The sequence below is a fragment of the Chiloscyllium plagiosum genome, chromosome 22, assembly GCF_004010195.1.
Source record: "Chiloscyllium plagiosum isolate BGI_BamShark_2017 chromosome 22, ASM401019v2, whole genome shotgun sequence".
Lineage (NCBI taxonomy): Eukaryota > Metazoa > Chordata > Chondrichthyes > Orectolobiformes > Hemiscylliidae > Chiloscyllium > Chiloscyllium plagiosum.
In genome coordinates, this window is record NC_057731.1 from 38,540,819 (window position 1) to 38,563,321 (window position 22,503).

Here is a 22,503-nt window from a genome sequence, read left to right on the forward strand (position 1 = left end):
AAAGCCTTTTGCCTGAGGCAGTATCTGTTAGCTAAACTCAAATTGTCCCTAAAACCCGTCAAAACCTAGACATTTCAGAGCCTGTGTATTTACGACCTTCTGAAAAAAAGGCAAGGACAATATAACCTAGTTAAAGGAGCAGCATCATCACAATCGTTCCTTGAAAATGGAATCGCAGGTCGACAGGATAGTGAAGAAACCATTTGGTATGCTTTCCTTTATTGGTCAGTGCATTGAGTACAGTAGTTGAGATGTCATGCTGCATTGTACACGTCATTGTTTCAGCCACTTTTGACATACTGTGTTTGATTTTGGTCTCCTTGCTGTAGAAAAAATATTGTTAAACTTGAAAGGGTTCATATAAAAGACTCACAATGATGTTGCCAGGGTCAGAGGTTCTGAGCTTTAGGGAGAGGTTGAATAGGCTGGGACTGTTTTCTTTGGAGCACCGGAAACTGTCGGGTGACCTTATAGAGGTTTATCAAATCATGAGGGGCATGGATAGGGTGAATAGACAAGGTGTTTTCCCCGGGATGAGGGAGTCAAAAACTAGAGGGCCTTGGTTTAAGGTAAAGGGGAAAGACTTAAAAGGGACCTAAGGGGGAACTTTTTCATGCAGAGGGCGATGTGTTTTTAGAGTCAGTTTGTCAGAGGAATTGGTGGAGGCTGGTACAAGTATAACATTTACAAGGCATCTGGAGGGGTTTATGAATAAGAAATGTTTAGAGGGATACAGGGCAAATGCTGGCAAATGGGAGTAGATTAATTTAGGGTATCTGATCAGCATGATGAGTTGGTTCGAAAGATCTGTTTCCATGCTGTATACCTCCATGACTCTATGTCCTGCTCAGCAGTAAAGCTATTTCACTTGACATTAATTTGTGTTGATAAAATAGTTTACCCCAGCAACGATGCAGTGATAACCACTTTTTTTTTTTAGCAATTTCAGCATTTTGTCATCTCCAAACGTGATGTGAGTAGAACTTTCAAATCCCTTAACCTAACTTTGATCCTTGTTATTTAAAGAATCTAGATAACATTTTAACCAATTCCCCCTGCATACTTTGGACAGGTATCCACTGTTCAGCTGTTATGGACCACACCAAACCCCCTCAAAATATATTAAAAGATTGTCTAGCGCCTAATTTTTTCTGATTTTAATGTAAGTATAGGCATTGCATTCCAGATACAATTTGATTGGTGAAGCTATTGACTTTAAGTGAAACATACTTTATTATTACACTACAGACAAAATAAAAACAAAATAATTGGCTTAACTGTAACCAATGGAATGCTTCACAAAATAACAAGTATATTAACTGTTACTGATTAACTGTTCTAATGTAGTAACGTTCCCCACAAACACATCCTTGGCAAAGGCAAATTTAGTAAAATAGATTATCTCACATGTAATTCTAGCAGCAGGAAGAGAACCTCTGATTGTAGCTGTAATAGAGAGATTTAAAACAGCGTCCACATCCAGCTTTAAGATCCCAGCAAGTGCTGAAAGTTAAATTGAAAATAGTGGTTCTGTGGGAGCTTGACCTCATCCATTCAGGCTGCTTCTATTATTGCAACTTTAAAAAAGAAACCCCAAGGCCACACCAGCTATTTACACTATTGACTTTGAGCAGACTGCTGGTCACCTCCATCTCAATAATATTCACACCAGGGTTGCTGTACCTAACACTTTGGTAGATGTAAGTCACTTGTGACTTCAACTTTTAAACTGGAATTGCTGATAGCTTCTTTCTGGAGCTTTCATACACTTGATCTTTCAATACACTCAGTTTAAATTCTGGGTTTTTATCTCAACACTCCTGATCTCGAGATAACACTAACTCAAAACTGGAAATCAAAGCTCATAGCAACATTAAAAATTATATATATAAATCTATATATCTAAATAAACTAAGTTCTGAAGAAAGGCTACCAGAATCGAAATGTTAACTCTGATTTCTCTCCATGGATATTGCCAGACCTGCTGAGATTTCCCAACAATTTCAGTTAATAATCCTTATATGTCATATAGTCTTTAGCAAATATACTATCAATAAAGCATTCACTATGACGTTTTATTTTCCATGTATGTGAATGATTTTAAAATTATAAGGTTGAGGAATCAGCTCAATTTAAATATTGTAAGTTCATATGTTGCAATTTTTCCAAGAGAATCAAAGGATTGGCGTCAGTATATAACAGTTTCATCTGCATTATTGGTGATGCATATATCAAAATGGTGTAAAGCCAGCTCAAGTTGAATGTCTCTTTATCGATGGTAGAATATATTTGCTGATATGCAGTCGGTTTTTTAAAAAAATCTGATGGGCCATTCAATCCCCAACTTGTCATCTTGCAGTAAAACAGCCCCCACACTATGTCATAGGCATCAACAACCAGTTTCAATTGCTTTGCATGATTTGGCGAGGCTAAAATTGAAGCCAGTCATCATATAACTTTTAAATTTTTCAAGACAATTTGACAGTGTTGCACCTATTCAAATTTTCTGCCTTTTTTTCAACAAATTTGTTAAAGGTGTTAAACCAGTGCTAAAGTTCAGAACAAACTTGAGAAAGAAACCACTCATGCCAGTGTGGTGTAATATTTCAAGTTTTGGCTTAGGCACAGGGAATTTCAAAATAGTCTGCACGTTTGCTTTTGTAAATGCACCCTGGCTTCTCCAACAACATGGCCCAAATAAATTGCCTTGGTCTTGTCAAATTCACTCTTACACTAATTTATAACCAGATTACCTTTCGGGAGCCCGGCAACCATTTGCTGCTGTCTGAGTCCAGCAATTACCAGCTGCAGCTGCTGGTGTGTGCAGAGAGGAGAAGAGTCAATTCTTATAACTTCACAAGTTACTGTAGCTGATCAAACAGTTTAGTTGAATTGTGGAGATGATCTTCCCAGGTTTGGCTAAAAACAACCAAATCGTTTATGTAAACAGCAAAGTTAAAATGTTCTTCAATTGGTCAACTATTGAAATGTTACTGGTGTATTTTTCATTCCATATTTTGTACTGATAACTCCATCTGGTATCACAAAAGCTGAGATTCATTTAGTTATCTTGTTTAAAAGAGTTTGCTAATACCCTTTACCACATTAGTTTTTGTGACAAACCAGGCATGTCTGATACATTTAATATAGTTCTCAATCATGCTATAGAATATGTCTTTGCTGCCTATAAATTGTACCCTGTGAAGTTAAGAAATGCTGGTCAATTTGGAGGTCCATAGTACCAAGGAGTGAGCTGGAGCCAGCAGGAACCTGCTTAAAGTTTTGTATCAGGAATTGTTACCATCTAGGTTTTCACCATTCCTTGGCAACATAGCAAATTGTTTATAATTGAGGTGAGATTAGGTAACAATGAGATGTTAATGCATACAAATATACCACTCGCTAGTTTTTATTGAGATTCTCATCTTGCTATTTAAATTTTGAGTACAAAATTAGACTTCTTTTTCTTGATAATAGGAATCTCATTTTTCTAAACTCATGTTTTTTTTCCACCTAGCACATCAATACCCATGTTGTTCAGCACTGAAATGATTCCCTTGTTAGTTTCCAAACTTCACCTTTAGATAACCATACTCTGCTAAAACTTTCAGGCTGCATCTAAGCCAATTCACAAGAAAGAAACCTACACAGCTTTCTTCACAGATAGAGTTTATTGATTTTTCACACTTAGCACCTTCCACTCCAGTGTTACAGTAAGACTCATAGAATCATAGAATTTTACAGTACAGAAAGAGATCTTTCAATCCACCATGTCTTTACTGATCTAGCTAGTTTCACTCTTCAGCCCTACCCCCATAGCCCTCTAACTTCATCACCGAAATGTGTATCAGCTCTCTTTTGAAACCTCCTCTGGGATCTACTTCTGCCACTTTTCCAAATCCTAACAACTCTGAGTAAAGAAGATTTTCCTCATCTCAGTCTTAGCTCTCTTACTGACAATCTTGAAATTGTGACCCCTAATTACTGATGTATCAACTTGTGGAAACACTGTGTTGTTTGAGCCCGGTAACCACTAGCTGCTGTCTTGAGTTCAGCAAATGCCAGCTGCAGCTGCTGGTGTGTGCAGAGAGGAGAAGAGTCAATTCTTATAACTTCACAAGTTACTTAATTAATATAGTAAACCATGCACTTATCTCTTATGTGTTCTCTTACAAACTAGACCTTATATATTTTACCACAAACTGAATTAAAAACCTATTTATATACCCACTCGAGTCTCCTGACACTCCCTAAGCAGTCAGAGAACTCAAAGAATAATACCCAATCTGGATAATTGTTTTGCTGCTGCTGAGGAGGGCTGTGTTGGCCACACACTGGTCTCTCTCCACATCCCTGACATAAGGTTTTACTGCTATGAGGATCAGTTTCCAGGGTTGTTGCTGCCTATATGCCTAGAGGGTCTTCTTTTATCCTCTTTCTTTATCTTTCTCGAGTCGTGGAGTCTTTTCCCCGTTGGCTGTGGCTCATCTGTTAATCATTTGTCTGTACGTTATTGGCTCCAGACAAAGGAGCTAGGTAGCATTACCTCATTGCCCTTTGTCCAAATAAGGCTTCTGCATTACCTCGTCTTTCTTACTTTTTTCTGAAGAATATGGTGGTACCAAGCAGTACCTGGACTCCGGTCATTTTCCATTCACAAGCTGATTTCTCTTGCTAGTCAGCAGTTTTTTTTTATATACTGAGCATTCCTAGCCCCTGTCAGTGACTGGTACCTCTGCATCTCTGCAGCCTTCTGGCTAACATCTCATTTTCAGGAGCATGTCTCCAACAGACCCCCTTGTCTCTCTCTATGCTGCAGCCTGGCTAATAAGAGTATCGTCCTTTACCCTGTCAAAATTGTTCATAATTTTGAATACCTCAGTAAGGTCGCCTCCAAGGAGAATAATCCCAATTTCTCTAATCTTTCTATGTATCTCATATCCTTCGTTTCCGTATCATTCTGGTAAAGCTTCTGTGAACTCTCACCAGGGCTTTAATATTCTTCCTTATATGAAGTACACAGAACTGAACAAAATACTCCAAATGTGGTTAGACCAATGATTGAAAGAGACATTACATTACCTCCTTACTTTTATACTCTGTGCCTTTATTTATAAACTCAAGGATCCCATTTGCCTTCTTAACAACTTGCTTGGCCACCTTTAGAGAATCGTCACCTGAACCCTGAGGTCTCTTTACTCCTGTAAACCCTTCAGAGTTGTACAATTAAGTCTATTTGTTTCTCTGTGTTTCTGCTACCAAAATGCATTACCGCATATTTCTCTGCATTGAAATTCATTTGGCAGATGTCTGCCCATTTGACCAACTTGTCAATATCCCTCTAAAGTCACTTAAAATTCACTTAAAATTCACTTTTCTCCCTAGCTTGGTATTACCTGCAAATTTCACAATTTTGCTTTCAACACCCATCTTCACAAGATTTATATAAATCAGAAAAAGCATATGTCCCAACACTAATTCCTGGGGAACCCTACTTCCAAATCATCTCCAATCTGAGAAATGTCCATCTATACCTTCCCTCTGTTTCCTATCTTTTAGCTAACTTCTAATCCACGCTGCCATGGATCCATCAATCCCAAATGTTTATAATTTACTAACCAATCTGCCATGTGACACCATGTCAAATGATTTCTAAAAAGGTACCTTATAATCTATACAGTGTGGAAACAGGCCCTTCAGCCTAACAAATCCAAACCAACCCTCCGAAGAGTAACCCACCCAGACCCATTCCCCTACCCTAGTATCCCATATTTACCCCTAATACACCTAACCTACACATGCCTGAACACTATGGGCAATTTAGCATGGCCAATTTACCTAACCTGCACATCTTTGGACTGTGAGAAGAAACCAGAGCACCCGGAGGAAACCCACACAGACACAGGGAGATTGTGCAAAGTCCACACAGACAATCGCCCAGGGCTGGAATTGAACCTTGGTGCCGTGAGGTAGCAGTGCTGACCACCGAGCCATGTGCCGCCTCTACAGTACTACTCTCATCTACTACCTGTGTCACCTCGTCAAAGAACTCAATTAAATTTGTCAGACATAACTTGTGTTCTCTATATATACATATATATGCTCATACCCTGAAATAAAGACATTGGTTAATCAATTTGTTAAGTTTGTTAGACATTAATAGACCACAAAGATTCAAGTAGGCAGCTTACCGTGATCTTCTCCACAGAAATTGCAGTTGGGCAATAAATGCTGGCTTAGCCAGTGACATTCATGTTCTGTGTATTAATTTTAATTATTGTAATTATCATAGGGGGTTAGTAGCTTCTCAAACCCAGTTTTCCTCACCTTATATTCAAAAAATTCAATTCCCAAAATTAAAAACAAAGCCTTAATTAAATACATATGGACTACAAAATTAGATATTCATCATAACCCTCAAATCTAACAATCATTATAATCAAATTAATAACATTTCTCAAATTCTATTCTACAAGAAATCATTAACATGAATCCTGAAAATACCTTAAAGTTTCCCTTTCTGTTATCAATAAAATGTTGACAGATCTGCTTTTAGTTGAACACAAACTATTCTCAATAAAACAGATCTCAGCAAAAATACCAAACCACAGAAGTATCATTCAGGCCATAGGTACATTGTTTAGTTTTCATAGCTTTCCCTTTGCATTTTGTTCCTCTTTGGGCGATTTCAGAAATATTTCTCTCACAAAAGCATTACCCCACAGAAATGTGGCTTTTCTGTCAATTCATCTGTATTTCTATGAGTATTTGGCTAAAAGACCTAAAAGTATTTTCAAGATTGTTTTTTATGGTAAGGGAGAAGCCTATGCAAACTATTTTCCTACAATTACAAAGCTGTTCACCCCTTATCTGGTACTTAAGAATAAACTCCACAGCCACTCTATTTAATTCATTTTATGCTCAAATTATTATTCATTTATCCTCAAGTTTAATGGCAGCCCTAAACTTTATGAGCGCAAAGACTTCTTCTAGCTCTGTCCTGAGACTATACGGTGGTCTTTGCTGCACTGTGTAATCTATGTAAGCTATAGCTTGCACTTGCACTGTCAGAAGTCTTACTTGAGTAGATGGTTGTTTTCTGCTGGAAAAGTTACTTCTGGTCCTGCTAAAAGTTATACTACTCTGCTCTGTTGGCCCCCACTCTTTCATCTCATTTTTTCTAGTGAACATTAACTGTATTTCAACTTGCTGGAAGCTTTTTCTGCACGTTCATTAGTTGTAGCATCCCTCCAATCACTGAACTTATCTGAGGTATGTATCAACATCATTCCTGTATTCTAGGAAATTGAGCTTTAGATGTGGTAGCTATATCTGTTGTAGGATAATGATGCATATTATGGAAAATCAGTTGGATAATAGTAATGTGCTTCCAAGAATTTTGTCATGTTGAAGTACAGGTTGCCTCACTTACTTCTATTAGTTGCTCACAGTTTGGTATTTTGTAATTAATTCTAATTAATAATGTGGAAATAACGTTAGCACTTAATAAGTTTAGACTGACAATCATGATGTATTATTCTGACATTCACTATCAACACCCCTTTAATAGTACAATAAATTTCCCAAATTAAATATTGCATGGTCTGATGTAATGCCTCATTTTCCTACAGACCTCAGACCTTAATGAGACTCCATCTCCGTGTGTATAATGTATTAAAATATGCAGGGAAAGGAACTTAGTTGTAGCTTATAAAGCAAGAGGATATTGTATAATGTGGAAAGCAATTTCGGATTTTGTCCATAAACTAATTATAGGGAGTTAACGTTCAAATATTAGGAGTTTTACTAGGTGGTGTGAATTCTTTGCTTGATCTGTCCATGCTGGGTTATCAATTTATAATCTAGCCACTTGGTAGAACAGAATATGTATATTGTGATAAAACACATATTTTGTCAAAATAGGTTCAGATCTCAGAGCAATCCCTTTAACAGGAGTCATTCTATTAGTTTTAAAATGGAAACAAAGCTTGACAGCTAACTGTCAATCAACATGGCTAGGGCATTCTTCATAGTAGCAAGTCTACCCAAAGCATCCATTTGCCAAACAAGCAACATACTTATGCAGTATAAATGTTGGTTTTCCCTTTAAAATGGTAATCTTGCAAATTGTACAGATGAGATTTTTAAAAAGCTACAAAAATGTGTCTTTTCTCAGCAATACTCAAATTTAGTCTGGGGATCAGCAAAAATATTCCATCATATTTAATTGATTATTGTAGGATTCAGTTCACAAAGTCCATTATTAATTAAAAGCTCTAGTTGTGACCACAATGTTGATGTTTTCATTAGCAAATTTCCCTCCAGTCATTACTTTGCTGCCTCCTAAAGTACAAATCAATTTTTCTATTACTTAACATATGGTTTTGAGGGAAACCAGTGGTAATGTTTTCTTGTCCCTTTGTAATTTTGTATTTAGACATCAAGTACTTCAGAGGAGCCATGTATTGTGATGTCAGGAAATTAATTTTCAATATGAAAACATTGATACAATGCATGTTCATTCCTGCAGAATATTACGTGAAATTTTGCTCTCCACTAAATTGTCAAATTAAGTTATATATTGGGGTCAAGGTATTGGCTGATTTGGTTGGGGTGAGAATCAAAGGGTGTCACCTTTTTGAGGTCTTCTATGCCTCCAAGCATATAATCAAAAAGCAGGTGGGAGCATGTTAATTTCTCTGTCAAAATGTTACATATATTAGAGTATTTAGACAGATGGAGAATTATTCCAATAAAATAATAATTGTGGCTATATGGTGCAAAATGTGCTTGAAGTTGATTAATGAAATTTCAATATTTAAATTATGAGTTGCATTGCCTGAAGTCCAGAACAGTATTTTCAGTACTTTTGATTTTGAACTGTTATTTTAATACTTGGGAAGAACAGAAGAGCATAGCAAAGAAAAATAATTATCTCCCATTTTATTCCAAGAATCTTGCACAGCAAAACAGTTATTTAAAATCAGTAAAATCATGATGAATTGGCGATAGTGGTAAATTGTTATTCTTCTTTCTTAAAAGTTTCTGGCTTCACGTTTTCTCTTGTGTAGGAGGAGAAGAAAAAGAAAATTGTTGAGGAAAGGGAAAAATTTGTTCAAGAGATTTCAGAATTCAATACTGAATACGACTTACTAAGTAACAGAATCATTACAATTGAAAGCAAAGCAAAATCAAAAGTATTTGATTTGGATACAGAAGCTACACACCTGAAAAATGGTTAGTAAGTTTCTTATATTTTTATAATATTGAGTTCAATTTATGAAATAGATTTTACATTAATATTCCTTAGATGACAATTTGGAAGTTTATTAAATATTATGAGATGCCAGAGGAAGTGGTGGAGGCTGGTACAATTGCAACATTTAAGAGGCATTTGGATGGGTATATGAGTAGGAAGGGTTTGGAGAGATATGGGCCGGGTGCTGGCAGGTGGGAGTAGATTGGGTTGGGATATCTGGTCGGCATGGATGGGTTGGACCGAAGGGTCTGTTTCCATCCTGTACATCTCTGTGACTCTATGTTATTCTACTTGATATTTACAACTGAATTCCATGAAATTACATTAGAAACTGATGCCAGCTGCAGATATGCTTATTGTAGCTAGCTTACTGATGAATTAACAAACATTACACATCTGATCATTTCCAGGTCCATTGCTTAATTTACCATTTTACAATTGCTATGTGGAGTGTGCTTTTGACCTGTTAAGTGTTGTGAAATTCAACATATCAGTGCAGGTTCTCTTTGTACTAGCAGTGATCTATAAAACTTCTGTGATTAATTTAGTTGCATTACTGCAATAATTCTCCTTTAAATTACATTCTCATGCTATTCCTTCCTCCACAGTCCAGCTCTCTTATGAAATATCCATGCCATTCATTTCATGCCTCCCATGTCATTCCCATCCTCTTGCACGTTCTGTTTCTCCTGTCATCTGCATACATTATTCCATCCTGAAGTATCTCCACAGAGGCCAGTATTTGCACATGGTGAGTCCTTGACACAGATTCAGCTTCCTCAGAGCTAACTCTCAGAGTGAACAGAACCTCTGACACTCCTGTTTATATCTGTCAGGTAGGGCTTCTAATTGGACCAGATTAACAATCTCAATCAGGAAACTCACATTCTATGAGGTCTGCCTGGCTGACCTCATTAAAATCACTTCATCCCTCTCCCTCTGAATCCAAGGACATAGGCTGTTTTGTTTTTGTAGCTACTGCAGGGGCATTTTGCACCAGCTCAGGTTCCTCTAATTCTGTATCTGATACAGGCAGTGTGTAATGCACAGTAACTCGTCTCTTGTGCTCTGAACATCTTGGAAGAAATTAATTCTCTTCTTCAGGGGGCAAAGCATCGAAGCGGCAACATCCCTCATGTCTATCTCAAATTTCAAGGAAACTTCAATGCTTGACAGAGAGGGAAAATCCATGGTTCCGGAACATTCGGAAAAGTAGTCGAGAAGCCAGGCACAATTTGCTCCCACACCATTTGCAACATTCATACAGTCCATGTGCTTGTTCAGGACTGTCACACCTCACCGAACTTAATACAGCACTGGACGTGACCTGGCATCAACCATACATGTTACCTATGCAGGGCTATTCCTGTGGTTCATACACCACACTTTGTCACCTGAAGTAAACTCTCTCTCTCTTGCTTCGCAGAGAATTGTGGCCTACATCGGCGTTCCTGATGCCATTCCCCCCCCCAGGATGATCAGATTTGACCTGGAGTGGAGTCTTCCCATAGGTAGCTCTGCTGGTATCCCTGTATTTGCATCAGTGGTTGTCCTGTAATCAAATAGGAATTGGGGCAGTTTGGTATCTAGTGAAGGTATAGGCTGTTTCTTTAAACCTGCCTTCAAAGTTTGGATTGCTCTTTCTGCCAGACCATTGGTTGATGGATAGTATGGAGCTGTCCTTATATGACAAATACCATTTGACTTTAGGAAATACTCAAATTCCCTGACAGTAAACAACAAGTGACAAGTAACCAACACTTTCAGGAATTCCTGTATTGCGTAAGAGGCACACAGTTTTTTCTGTCGTTGTCCCTGGATTTGATGAATGAACTCTAAGCACTTTTAATGGGCATCCACAATGACTCAGCACATTGAACGCACGGAGGAACCTGTGTGGTCGATGTGTAACTGAGTCCAGGGTTTATCCAGCATGTGGGGGAGCTACTAGTGATAATTTATGTCCTTGTTGGTATTCTGGGCACTGCCCCAACAACATGGCTATGTGTGCATCCAATCCTAGCCATCAAACATTACTTCTTTCCAACATCTTCATTTTAGAAACCCCTGGAAGATGCTGGTGGAGTTCAGCCAGTATCTGGCGTCAATCTTTGCTGCAGAAAATTGCTCTTGTTCCCCATAACAATATGCCATCCTTTACTGTGCTTTGGTCTCTCCGGATCCTAAATTTTGGCTGTGATGGTCCTTTGGTTTCCTGCACCACCATCAGCTGTTTTAATTTTGCCAGAACCGGATCTTTCTGTGTCCAAGTCTGATACTGTCAGCGGAAACTGGAAGGGTGTCCAGAAAATTTAAAACCATTATGGACTGTTCCATGGCAGTACCATTGATGGCCTACCTGTCAGCAGGAGATAAATCTATACATCTTTATTTGCTACTAGACCTCTTGGATAGTATTCCAATTTGTAATTATACTCGTTTAGTATGTGGACCCTCTGCTAAATTCGGCCTGAAGCTGTAATTGACACTGCCTTGTCCAATTTATATAGATCTATCAGTCTAGAGGTTTGTGTCCATTATTATTACAAATATACATCCATAAATGTATTGGTGGAACTTCCTTACTCCAAATATTACAACCAAACCTCCCTTCTCTATTTGGGCATATTTACTTTCTGCATTAGCCAAAGCTCTGAATGCATACGCTATTGGGTGTTGCTTTCCATTGGGCTAATGAGCTAATAATACTCCAATATTGTATGGAGCGGATGATATGTAAATACCAGATCTTTCTTGGGTTCATAGTGTGCCAATACCTTAGAGCTGTTTCTTCACTTCCTTGAAAGCTACCATTTCCAAGACTGAACCTTTTTTGAAGAGTTGCTGCAAAGGTGTCAGGATGGTGACAGGTTATATATATGAACTTTCTGTAATATTCACCAGTGCAAGGGAACACCTGAGCTTTGGTACAGACGTGGAAGCTGGGGCAGCTTTTGATTGCTCTCACTTTAACTTTCAATATGTGTAATCCAGTCTTGTCAACTCTGTAGCCCAAGCAGATCACTTGGGTACCCGGAACACACAGTTTTCCCTTCCAAGGCGTATTTCCACCTGGGAGAAACATCCAAGTTCTCCTAGTGTCCCTTATTCGTCTTTACTGTTATTAGCATATCATGCTGATCTGGGTAGACCTTGTAAAATGTCTTCCATTATCCTCTGAAAAATTGCACAGGCTGGTGATGCCCCAAAATCGCAGTCTTGTATATTGGTACACACTCTTATGGTTATTAATTGCAGCATACTTCTGGGAATCCTCATCTAACTGCAGTTGCAAGTAAGTGTGTCTCTTGTCCAGCTTCATGAAGGACAGCACCTCTGCCGCTGTGCATATAAATCTTCTATGAAAGGGATCAGATATTTAACCAGCTGCAAAAAGCAGTTCACCATTTGTTTAAACTCCCCACAAACGCAAAATCGACTGAGTCAAGCAACCCAAATAAAGCCTTGATGCCAGAAATGCTTATCCGACTCAAAGATGACTGTTGCATGTGAACTTCTTCAGCAGTATGCTCTTCTTTCATCACGATTGAAATAACTCCACTGAGGCTGCTATCCAGTCACCAAGTCAGCCTTTATTTATACATGAAGAGTCCTTTACACTGATTCAGCTTCCTCAGAGCCAGCTCTCAGAATGAACAGAACTTCTGTCACTCCTGTTTATATCTGTCATAATCTGATATAAACAGATTAAAAGCACCAATCAGGGAACTCATATTCTACGAGGTTCACCTAGCTGATCTCATTACAATCACTACACATCCCTCCAAGATATCCCATTCCCATCTTCCAATCCAAACTATTATGCCATGTCTTCCCTCACATTATCCCCTGCTTTTCCCCAGTGTTACCTGCCCCCTCCATGCATATTGTCTTCTTTTGCCAATGCTGTCCATGCCCTGTCTGCCATAAATGCAGGTACCCTTCTCACCAGTCTCTCCAGCCAGGGTTATTTTGTTGTAGGTTTCTACTTATCTTTAATGTTTTTTTTCTCTCTACAAATCCCATCTTATCCCACTGCTATTAAGAGAGAAAGAGTCAGCAGTTCAGTTGGTTATATCTATGGAAAAGACCCTGCTGATCCTCCTACCTTGAGAAAGAAAGAGTTGCTACCTGACCTGAAAGTATCCTTGGAAAAAATGCTTGCACTTTGCCTGAGTGCACCCCAAACAATTAGAGACTTGGCTCCTCATTTGATCATACCTTAGGAAGCTTACATTCAATGTTTTTCCTATCATTTGGCTAAAATTTCTCAAAACAACATCATTACAACCATTATGCATCTCACCCTGCTACAAAATGGATTAATTGCTATTGGTCACCTCAATAGATGGATGTTTAATGACTATTGCCAGCATGATGGGCTAAAGGACCACTTTGCACTCTAAAAGGTCTGCAACCCAATCCCTGTTGAAGATGTGTCGGTAAATGTTTTTTTATGGGAACCACATTCAGTTTCATTCATTTGCAATTGAATTAGATTTTTTTTAATGTAGTTATCAACCACTTTCCTGTAATAACATTTTTACAATCCCTTAAATGAACTTTCAGAACAGCCTGGATAAGTAAAAGCTTGGAGCTAAATTTTATGGAGTGAGTATACTGCTTAGCACTCTGGGTAGTTTTCATGAGGTTAAGGAGGGGCTTTTTCATCTTATCTCCTGATGCACACAGGGCACCCCATAATCCATCAGAGGGTACGTCAATTTCTTCCCACCTTCTAATCAATGAGATTTAAAAAATGGAATACTTTTCCTACCACTCACCTGCCCAGGCCAATCATACTATGGTGTGGGTAGTGGAAATTCAGCTCAATTGGTCTGTTAATGAGTTGAATTGGCTAATTTATTATATTTTAACAAATGACTGCTTAGCTGGTGATTTCACCATTCACCTCAGGTTGGATCAAGTTTGCACAGTAAAACAGTGGGCTCATGGGCAGTGGGTGTTTCATGGGTTCCTTGCTGCCAAAAGAATACGCCAAAAGCTGTGTTATTATTATGGGTTGATTTAAAAAGAATATATGATTGATATAGAATCCATTCAAATTAACCTTGCAATGTACATTATGTAAGTTTGCTTCTCAAAAAAGACACCTAACTGTTGTGATGCCAGTATGTCCTATCACTGTTTCAGTGTTGTATGATTTACTGGTAATTTGTAAACATTTAGCTATGAAAGTGGTTTTCTAAATCAAAGTTCTTTCTCATCCTCAAATAAGGTGCCTCTACCCTTCTCAAGAATTAAGTCACCCAATGGTAAATCACTTACTTTCTTCATCATAAATAATATTGTGCACCAGGAGTCAGCATTGGATCATTATTCTTCCTAATATAGATAAAATAAGCACTTATTTGTGAGGTGTCAGTGTCAAACTTCTCATATAACATAAGGTAACCAGAAGGCTGCATCTGATTGGCTTTTGTAGGGCTGAGTACTTAGTCCCTTGCTTTTGTGACACATATATATCAGCGATTTAGACTTAAATGTATGTGGCATTGTTAAGAATTACAGGTGATATAAAAATTGTGCTGTCGATGATGAGGAATCTACATGATTCAAACTTAATAAAGGAAGCTACTGAAAACAAAAAATGCAGAAAATCACAGTGGGTCAGGCAGCATTCGTGGACAGAGAGAGCAAGCTAATGTTTCAAGTCTGGATGACTTTTCATCAGAGCTGACATAAAGTCATCCAGCTCGAAACGTTAGCTTGCTCTCCCTCTATGAATACTGCCTGACTTGCTGTGATTTTCAGCATTTTTTGTTTTCAGTAGCTTCCTTTATTAGATTTGAATCATGTAGAAAGACTAGTTGGGCCTCCAATTGAGTAGTATGCACATTACCACATGTTATTACCACATTACAAGAAGGATGTGACTGCACTACAGTGGTGGATTTTGGTGGGCATTATAAATAGGAAAGGAGAATTTAGCTATGAGAAACTATTGGGTAGTGAGGAGTTCTTTTCTTTGGAACTTTGGAAGATGTTTAGAGAAGCTGAGGAGATATTTAAGTAAAGTATCATAAACTGATAAGTCTAGATAAAGTGAATAAGAATGATTTATTTCCCTAAAATGAGTGATTATTAACTAAGGACTAAGATATTAGCAAAAGGACTAGCAGGAAGTTAAGGGATGTTGTCAGACAAATGGAATCTGGAACCTAGAGGGGTAAAATTCTTGTTGCATTTAAATAAGGACTTAGATTTGAACTTGAAATGTCAAAACCTACAGGACTACTGATCAGAATCTGAAAAGTAGGATTTGGCTAGAAACCAGCTTGTTAGCTCAAATGGCTTCCTTCTGTGCCTTGAAGCTTTGATTTTTTTCTGTTGAGCTATACGTGAATGGGCTTATTATTTTTCTCTGGGCAATATAAATGTTTGGAACTGATAGCCCTTGAGCTCTTGGACTGTGGGCACAACCTATTTGATTCCTGGGTGGTGAAGAGTATGTGATTTACATATGTATTTTTTAAAGTTTGGATTTCAAACCAAAAGCATTGGTATTTGTAGTGATTGGAACGAGCTGGATTTGTTGACTACAAAATCCTTGATTGGGATTGTTAACCTGGGCCAATCAGGAAAGCTCTGGCTGACCAATATAAACAGGAGACCGGTAGTGTGGGGGTTAAATTTAAAAAAAAATAAACAGGAGAGGCTCCTCCTCCTTAAAAAGAGAAAAAATATATAACCAGGAGACCACTGTGTATCACACTTGCACACACACACCATGGGTGCTGGGGAAAAAGAAAATAAAAAGAAAAAAAAGAAAAAAATATATATAACCAGGAGACAGGTGGTAGAAATCGAATAAAGATTTGTACACCTGTTGTCTTTCACTGTGTCTCACACCTGCACACACACACCATGGGTGCTGGGGGAAAAATAAGCACTACCGAACTTAGGGGGTAGTGTGGGGGTTAAAAAAGAAAGAAAAAAAAGAAATAACCAAAAGTTAAGGGCAGTGTTTGTCACTGGCCACCCGGGTGTTTGCCTATTGTGAGTGAAAAAAAAAATCCAGCTTCCTCACCTGGAGAGGATTTCTCCTTTTGTGCAGGATTTATGGGGAAAGGAGAAGTAAAAGCACATGGAACTTTTTCCTATTTTTCTTGAATCTATGACAATCACAGTAAAAAAAAAAGAAAAAAAATATAAACAGGAGACCGGTAGTGTGGGGGTTAAATTTAAAAAAAAAAAAACAGGAGAGGCTCCTCCTCCAGAAAAAGAGAAAAAATATATAACCAGGAGACCGCTGTGTATCACACTTGCACACACACACCATGGGTGCTGGGGAAAAAGAAAATAAAAAGAAAAAAAAGAAAAAATATATATAACCAGGAGACAGGTGGTAGAAATCGAATAAAGATTTGTACACCTGTTGTCTTTTACTGTGTCTCACACCTGCACACACACACCATGGGTGCTGGGGGAAAAATAAGCACTACCGAACTTAGGTGGTAGTGTGGGGGTTAAATAAAAAAAATTTAAAAAAAGAAAAAAGAAAATATAAACAGGAGATCATGCCTGCACACACACACACACACACACCATGGGTGCTGGGGAAAAAATAAGCACTACTGCACTTAGGTGGTAGTGTGGGGGTTAATGAAAAAAAGAGAAAAGAAAAAAAGAAAAAGAAAAGAAAAAAAATATAACCAGGAGACTGGTAGTGTGGGGGTTAAATTTTAAAAAAATAAACAGGAGAGGCTCCTACTCCAGAAAAAGAGAGAGAGAAAAAATAACCAAGAGACCACTATGTATCACACCTGCACACACACACCATGGGTGCTGGGGAAAAAAAATATATATAACCAGGAGACAGGTGGTGGAAATCGAATAAAGATTTGTACACCTGTTGTCTTTCACTGTGTCTCACACCTGCCAACACAACATGGGTGCTGGAGAAAGAAAAAGAGAAAAAACATAACCAGGAGACAAATATAAACACTACTGCTGTTAGGCGGTAGTGTGGGGAATTAAAAATAAGAAATATAACCGTGAGATTTCGAGTCGCCTCAGTTCAGGGAAAGGATGAAAAGAAAAGAAAGGAAGAGAAAAAAATATAACAAGGAGACTTAGAATCTCCTCATTTTAGGGACTGACTCGAAACTGACTAGCCACTGCCAGTGTACTGTGCACAAGTAAATAAAAGTTAACTTGGTGACAGGATTCTCACTCTGTAGTTGTTTCAGTGTTGGTCTATTTTTGTGAAAGCATTTTAAAATTAGCTAAGTCAGTCTTTTTGGAATCATGATTTTAAACCAATATGTGCACCTGGAATTTTAATGGAAGTTTACATTTACTGTGGGGTTTCTGACAAGGGAAAGAAAATGTTAAGCCATTAGCTTAGCAGAAGCTAATATAAAAAAAGAATTAGTTTTAAAACTTTTGCATAGTTCAAAGTACATCTGACTAAGATCAGACACAAGTATAGTCTCTCCTGGATACACAGATTGTTCAAAGCAGTTAAGGAAATAAAGTTATTTCAGTGAAAATGTGCAGTTTGTGAAACTTTCTGAGAGTATTTTGTGAGAATTCTGCAGATTATTGAAAGATCAAAGAAGTTAGTTGGATGAGTGCTCAAGAGACTGAGCTTTACAGCTCATAAGACTAGAGTTGAGAACATTTAAGTCAAACCTACTGATTTGAAAGGGAAGAAAAATCTGGATTTTGATTAACTGTAAATTGTAGTGTTGGTGAGTTTTCTTACTTGTTTTTAAATATCTCCACAGTGTTGTATTTTTGATATCTTCGTTTATTTTAGGGTTTTTTGTAATGGGTGACTGTTATATTATTTAAACCCAATTAGCAGCCTTGTATATTTATGTTTCAGTAAATGTTTGATGCATTAATAAAATAAAAATATGATCTATCAACCCAGATTTCATTTTGGGATCTGATCTGTCCATTAGGATTATCATGACAAATGAGAGTTCTTGTTGGGATTGTGTTCATTGAATTTAAAAATGATTTGTATCTCTTTAAAAGAAGTGGGTAAGTGGAGGTGCAGGGCATAAAATACTGATGTTGTGGTGAAGTTTATTGCAGGGATGTTTAAAATGCCTTTGAATGATTCTAAGCGCTTTGTTTGAATAGAAGACATTGCAGTGAAATTATTTGAAATCTTTGAGGGCAAACAGAGAGTTAACAGTCATGAAGATATCTTCACATATCGAGTTGTAGAGATGTACAGCATGGAAACAGACCCTTTGGTCCAACTCGTCCACGCCGACCAGATATCCTAAACTAATCTAGTCACATTTGCCAGCACTTGACCCATATCCGATAGGAGGGAGACCAGAATTGTACACAATATTCCAAAAGTGGCCAACCAATGTCCTGTTGAGCCGCCATATGACCTCCCAACTCTTATACTCTATGCTCTCACCAATAAAGGAAAGCATACCAAACACCGCCTTCATTATCCTATCTACCTGTGACTCCACTTTCAAGGAACTATGAATCTGCAATCCAAGGTCTCTTTGTTAAGCAACGCTCTCCCAGGACCTTACCACTATGTGTATAAGTCCTGCCCTGATTTGCCTTTCCAAATGCAGCACCTCACATTTTATTTAAATTGAACTCTATCTACATGTAGAGTCATAGAGATATACAGCAATCCAACTCATCCATGCTGACCAGGTATCCCAACCTAATCTAGTCTCATTTGCCAGCGCTTGGCCCATATCCCTAAACCCTTCCTTTTTGTATAACCATTCAGATGCCTTTTAAATGTTGCAATTGTACCAGCCTCTACCACTTCCTCTCATTCCATACATGCACCACCCTGTGTATTAAAAAGCTGCCCCTTAGGTCTCTTTTATATTTTTCCCCTCTAATTCTGAACCTATGCCCTCCAGTTCTGGACTCCTCCACAACATGGAAAAGACTTACCCTATTTACCCTATCCATGCCCCTCATGATTTTATACACCTCTATAAGATCATACCTCAGCATCCGACGCTCCAGGGAAAACAGTTCCAGCCTAATCAGTGTCTTCCTACGGCTCAAATCCTCCAAACTTGGCAACATCCTTGTAAATCTTCTGAACCTATTCAGGTTTCACAACATCCTTCCGATAGGAAGAAGATCAGAATTGCACATAATATTCCAAAAGTGGCCTAACCAACATCCTGTACAGCCACAACATGACCTCCCAACTCCTATACTCAAACCAATAAAGGAAAGCATACCAAAAGCCTTCTTCACTATCCTATCTACCTGCGACTTTATTTTCAAGGAGCTATGAGCCTGCACTCTTTGTTCAGCAACACTCCCTCGGGACCTTGATTAGATTAGATTTCCTACAGTGTGGAAACAGGCCCTTCGGCCCAACCAGTCCACACCAACTCTCCGAAGAGTAACCCACACAGACCCATTTCTGACTAATGCACCTAACACTGTGAGCAATTTAGCATGGCCAATTCACCTGACCTGCACATCTTTGGATTGTGGGAGGAAACCGGAGCACCCAGAGGAATCCCACGCAGCAACAGGGAGAATGTGCAAACTCCACACAGACGGTCGCCCCGAAGCTGGAATCGAACCTGGGACCCTGTTGCTGTGAGGCAGCAGTGCTAACCACTGAGCCACTGTGCCGCCCAGGACCTTATCATAGGTCTGCTCTGATTTGCTTTCCTCAAATGCAGCACTTCACATTTATCTAAATTAAATTCCATCTGCCACTCCTCAGCCTTTTGGCCTATCTGATCAAGATCCTATTGTAATCTGAAGTAATCTTCTTCGCTGTCCACTACACATCTAATTCAGTGTCATCTGCAAACTTACTAACTATACCTCCTATGTTCACATCCAAACCATTTATATAAATGATGAAAAGTCATGGACCAAGCACTGATCCTTGTGGCACTCCACTGGTCATAGGAGTCCAGTCTGAAAAACAACCCTCTATCACCACCCTCTATCAAAGGTCTTCTATCTTTGAGCCGGTTCTGTATCCAAATGGCTAATTCTCCCTGTATTCCATGAGATTTAACCTTGCTCACCAGTTTCCCATGGGGAACCTTGTCCAAAGCCTTATTGAAGTACATATAGATCACGTCCACTGCTCTGCCCTCGTCAATCCTCTTTGTTACTTCTTCAAAAACCTCAATCAAGTTCATGTATGCACAAAACCATGTTGACCATCCCTAATCAGTCCTTGCTTTTCCAAATATTTGTAAATCCTGCCGCTTAGGACTCCCTCCAATAACTTGTCCACTATCTACATAAGGCTCACCAGTCTACAATTCCCTGCGCTAGTCCTTACCGTCTTTCTTAAATAGAGTTGCTCTCTCATTAGAGACTGATGCTGGCTTAAACTGAAAGTTTTCACACCTAAGGCAAGGGGAAAAAGTTGAGAAGGAGAGCCCTTCATGGTATCCTCAACTAGTGCAGGAATTGAACCCATGCTGTTGGTATCATTTTGCATCACAAAAAACATATCCAGCAACTGAGCTGACTGACCTCCAGTGACGTACTAATGAGAAAATGGACACCACCTGAAAAATATTAAGCAATATTAAAGGAAGGTAAGATGAGCAAGATTTTTTTTAAATTCAAAGGCTTTTGAGCAGTTCAAAGGAAACTTTACTGGGGTCAGAAGCAAGTATGATTTCTCCAAAAAAGATTGATCAGAGCAGTTAAGGAAATAAGTTATTTCAGTGAAAGGGTGTAGTTTCCGAAACTTCCAGACCAAGATTGTTTCATTAAAACTCTGCAGTTTATTAAAAGACTGGAAGCTTGAACTCAGTTGGTGAATGATTAAGGGAGACACTTCACAGCTTATGGGCCTGGAATTAAGACGAAACTGTTATGTCAAACCTACAAGTTTGAATTTTCTCAATTTTGATTCCCTGTGAAGTGATGGCATTGGAGAGTAGATGGAACTTTGTTTTACCATGTGTTTTGAAATATTTATAACTGTATTATATTTGGATAGTTTGGTTTATATCTTTTTATTTCCTTTGTATAAGTTTCATTCTGGGATCTGACTTGTCCAGTAATAACATCAACTGGGGCTACAACATCAGTAAACACATTGCTGAAAGTGGCACATAATTCCTAGAAAATGGCGTTTAGCTCAGCAGATTCATGTTGATAATTTAAAATCTTGGAACTTTAATGAATTATTATTGATGTTGTTAAATTCAGGCCAAAAGACAACACCTATTAAAATAAAACTGCAACATGTTATTATTTTTATTTTTGTGTGTTTTGTGGTTCTAGAAATGAAATGTCTTGAACAAAAAAATGTTCATTTGAATGCTCTCGAAAAACAGAAAAATGAATTAAAAGAAGAAATTCATCAACTTCAGAGAAAATTTCAAGGTTATTGATCTCCTGCCTAATATTATCAGCTATGATCTATGGTGAATTATAAATTCTAATTAACATGTGTGCTCAGAAATTACCTGACTGCCATATATAGATATAAATTTCCCATAGTGTTCACAGTAACTCAGATAATAGGGTAGACAGGAAGTAATGTTTGAGACTTTTTATGGGTCTGAAGGGATCTAAAAAGGTTTAATGCTGCTGAGTGTCATAAGAACCACGCTCATTCTAATGATGTCACATAGACATTGGCAGAACAACAGCTCATACTCTCTGTAACCATGTCTATTGTGTCAGTGTGACCCTAAACTCAACATAAAATAAATTAATTCTTGTTCAATACAACAGCTCTTCTGGTTAGACCAGTAAGTGTTTTTTTCTTGACCACACTGGACCAAGCAGGCCTGTATATTCCTACCAGGAAAGATTATGGTGGCAGCAAACCTACCACATTAAGCTCTTGGCGTGGTTTGGCTGCACATATGACAGACATACTATTTTACATAATCTGAGGCTTAAAATGGGAAGATGAACAGTGCATTTTTGGGGTACTAAGAGGGGTGACAGATTATTTCTTTTCCTGTCTCAATGTAATAAGGAGTGATGAGGTGGAGAGGTGTGGGAGAGGAAGGGGGGACTCAGGGAGTGGGGGTGGGGGCAAGGGGTGGCAGGGCTGCTGGAACAAAGGATGTCTGCAGTGGATTACACCTGGACTGAAGTGGTTAGGCTGAGTTTGGTGTTTTGATGAGGAGTGGGTAGACAGGACGGAGTTTGGGACTCGAAATTGTAACAGTTGTAAGTAAGAATTGAGGTTACAAAATAGGCTGTGTAAAGGTTAAAAGTTAAAAATAATTGTTACTGGTTGAGCTGGTAATTGAAACAAAATA

The 22,503-nt window shown here is 38.4% G+C and overlaps 1 protein-coding gene across 1 annotated transcript in view; it reads left to right on the forward strand.

Moving 5' to 3' along the window:
• Positions 1 to 22,503, forward strand: part of ccdc172 (coiled-coil domain containing 172) — a 60,946-nt gene that overhangs the window by 21,254 nt on the left and 17,189 nt on the right. Inside the window, exons 2-3 of the mRNA XM_043713166.1 lie at positions 9,072 to 9,237; positions 21,509 to 21,610. Of these exons, the coding sequence (XP_043569101.1) occupies positions 9,072 to 9,237; positions 21,509 to 21,610 (268 nt within the window). The remainder of the gene's footprint in view (positions 1 to 9,071; positions 9,238 to 21,508; positions 21,611 to 22,503) is intronic.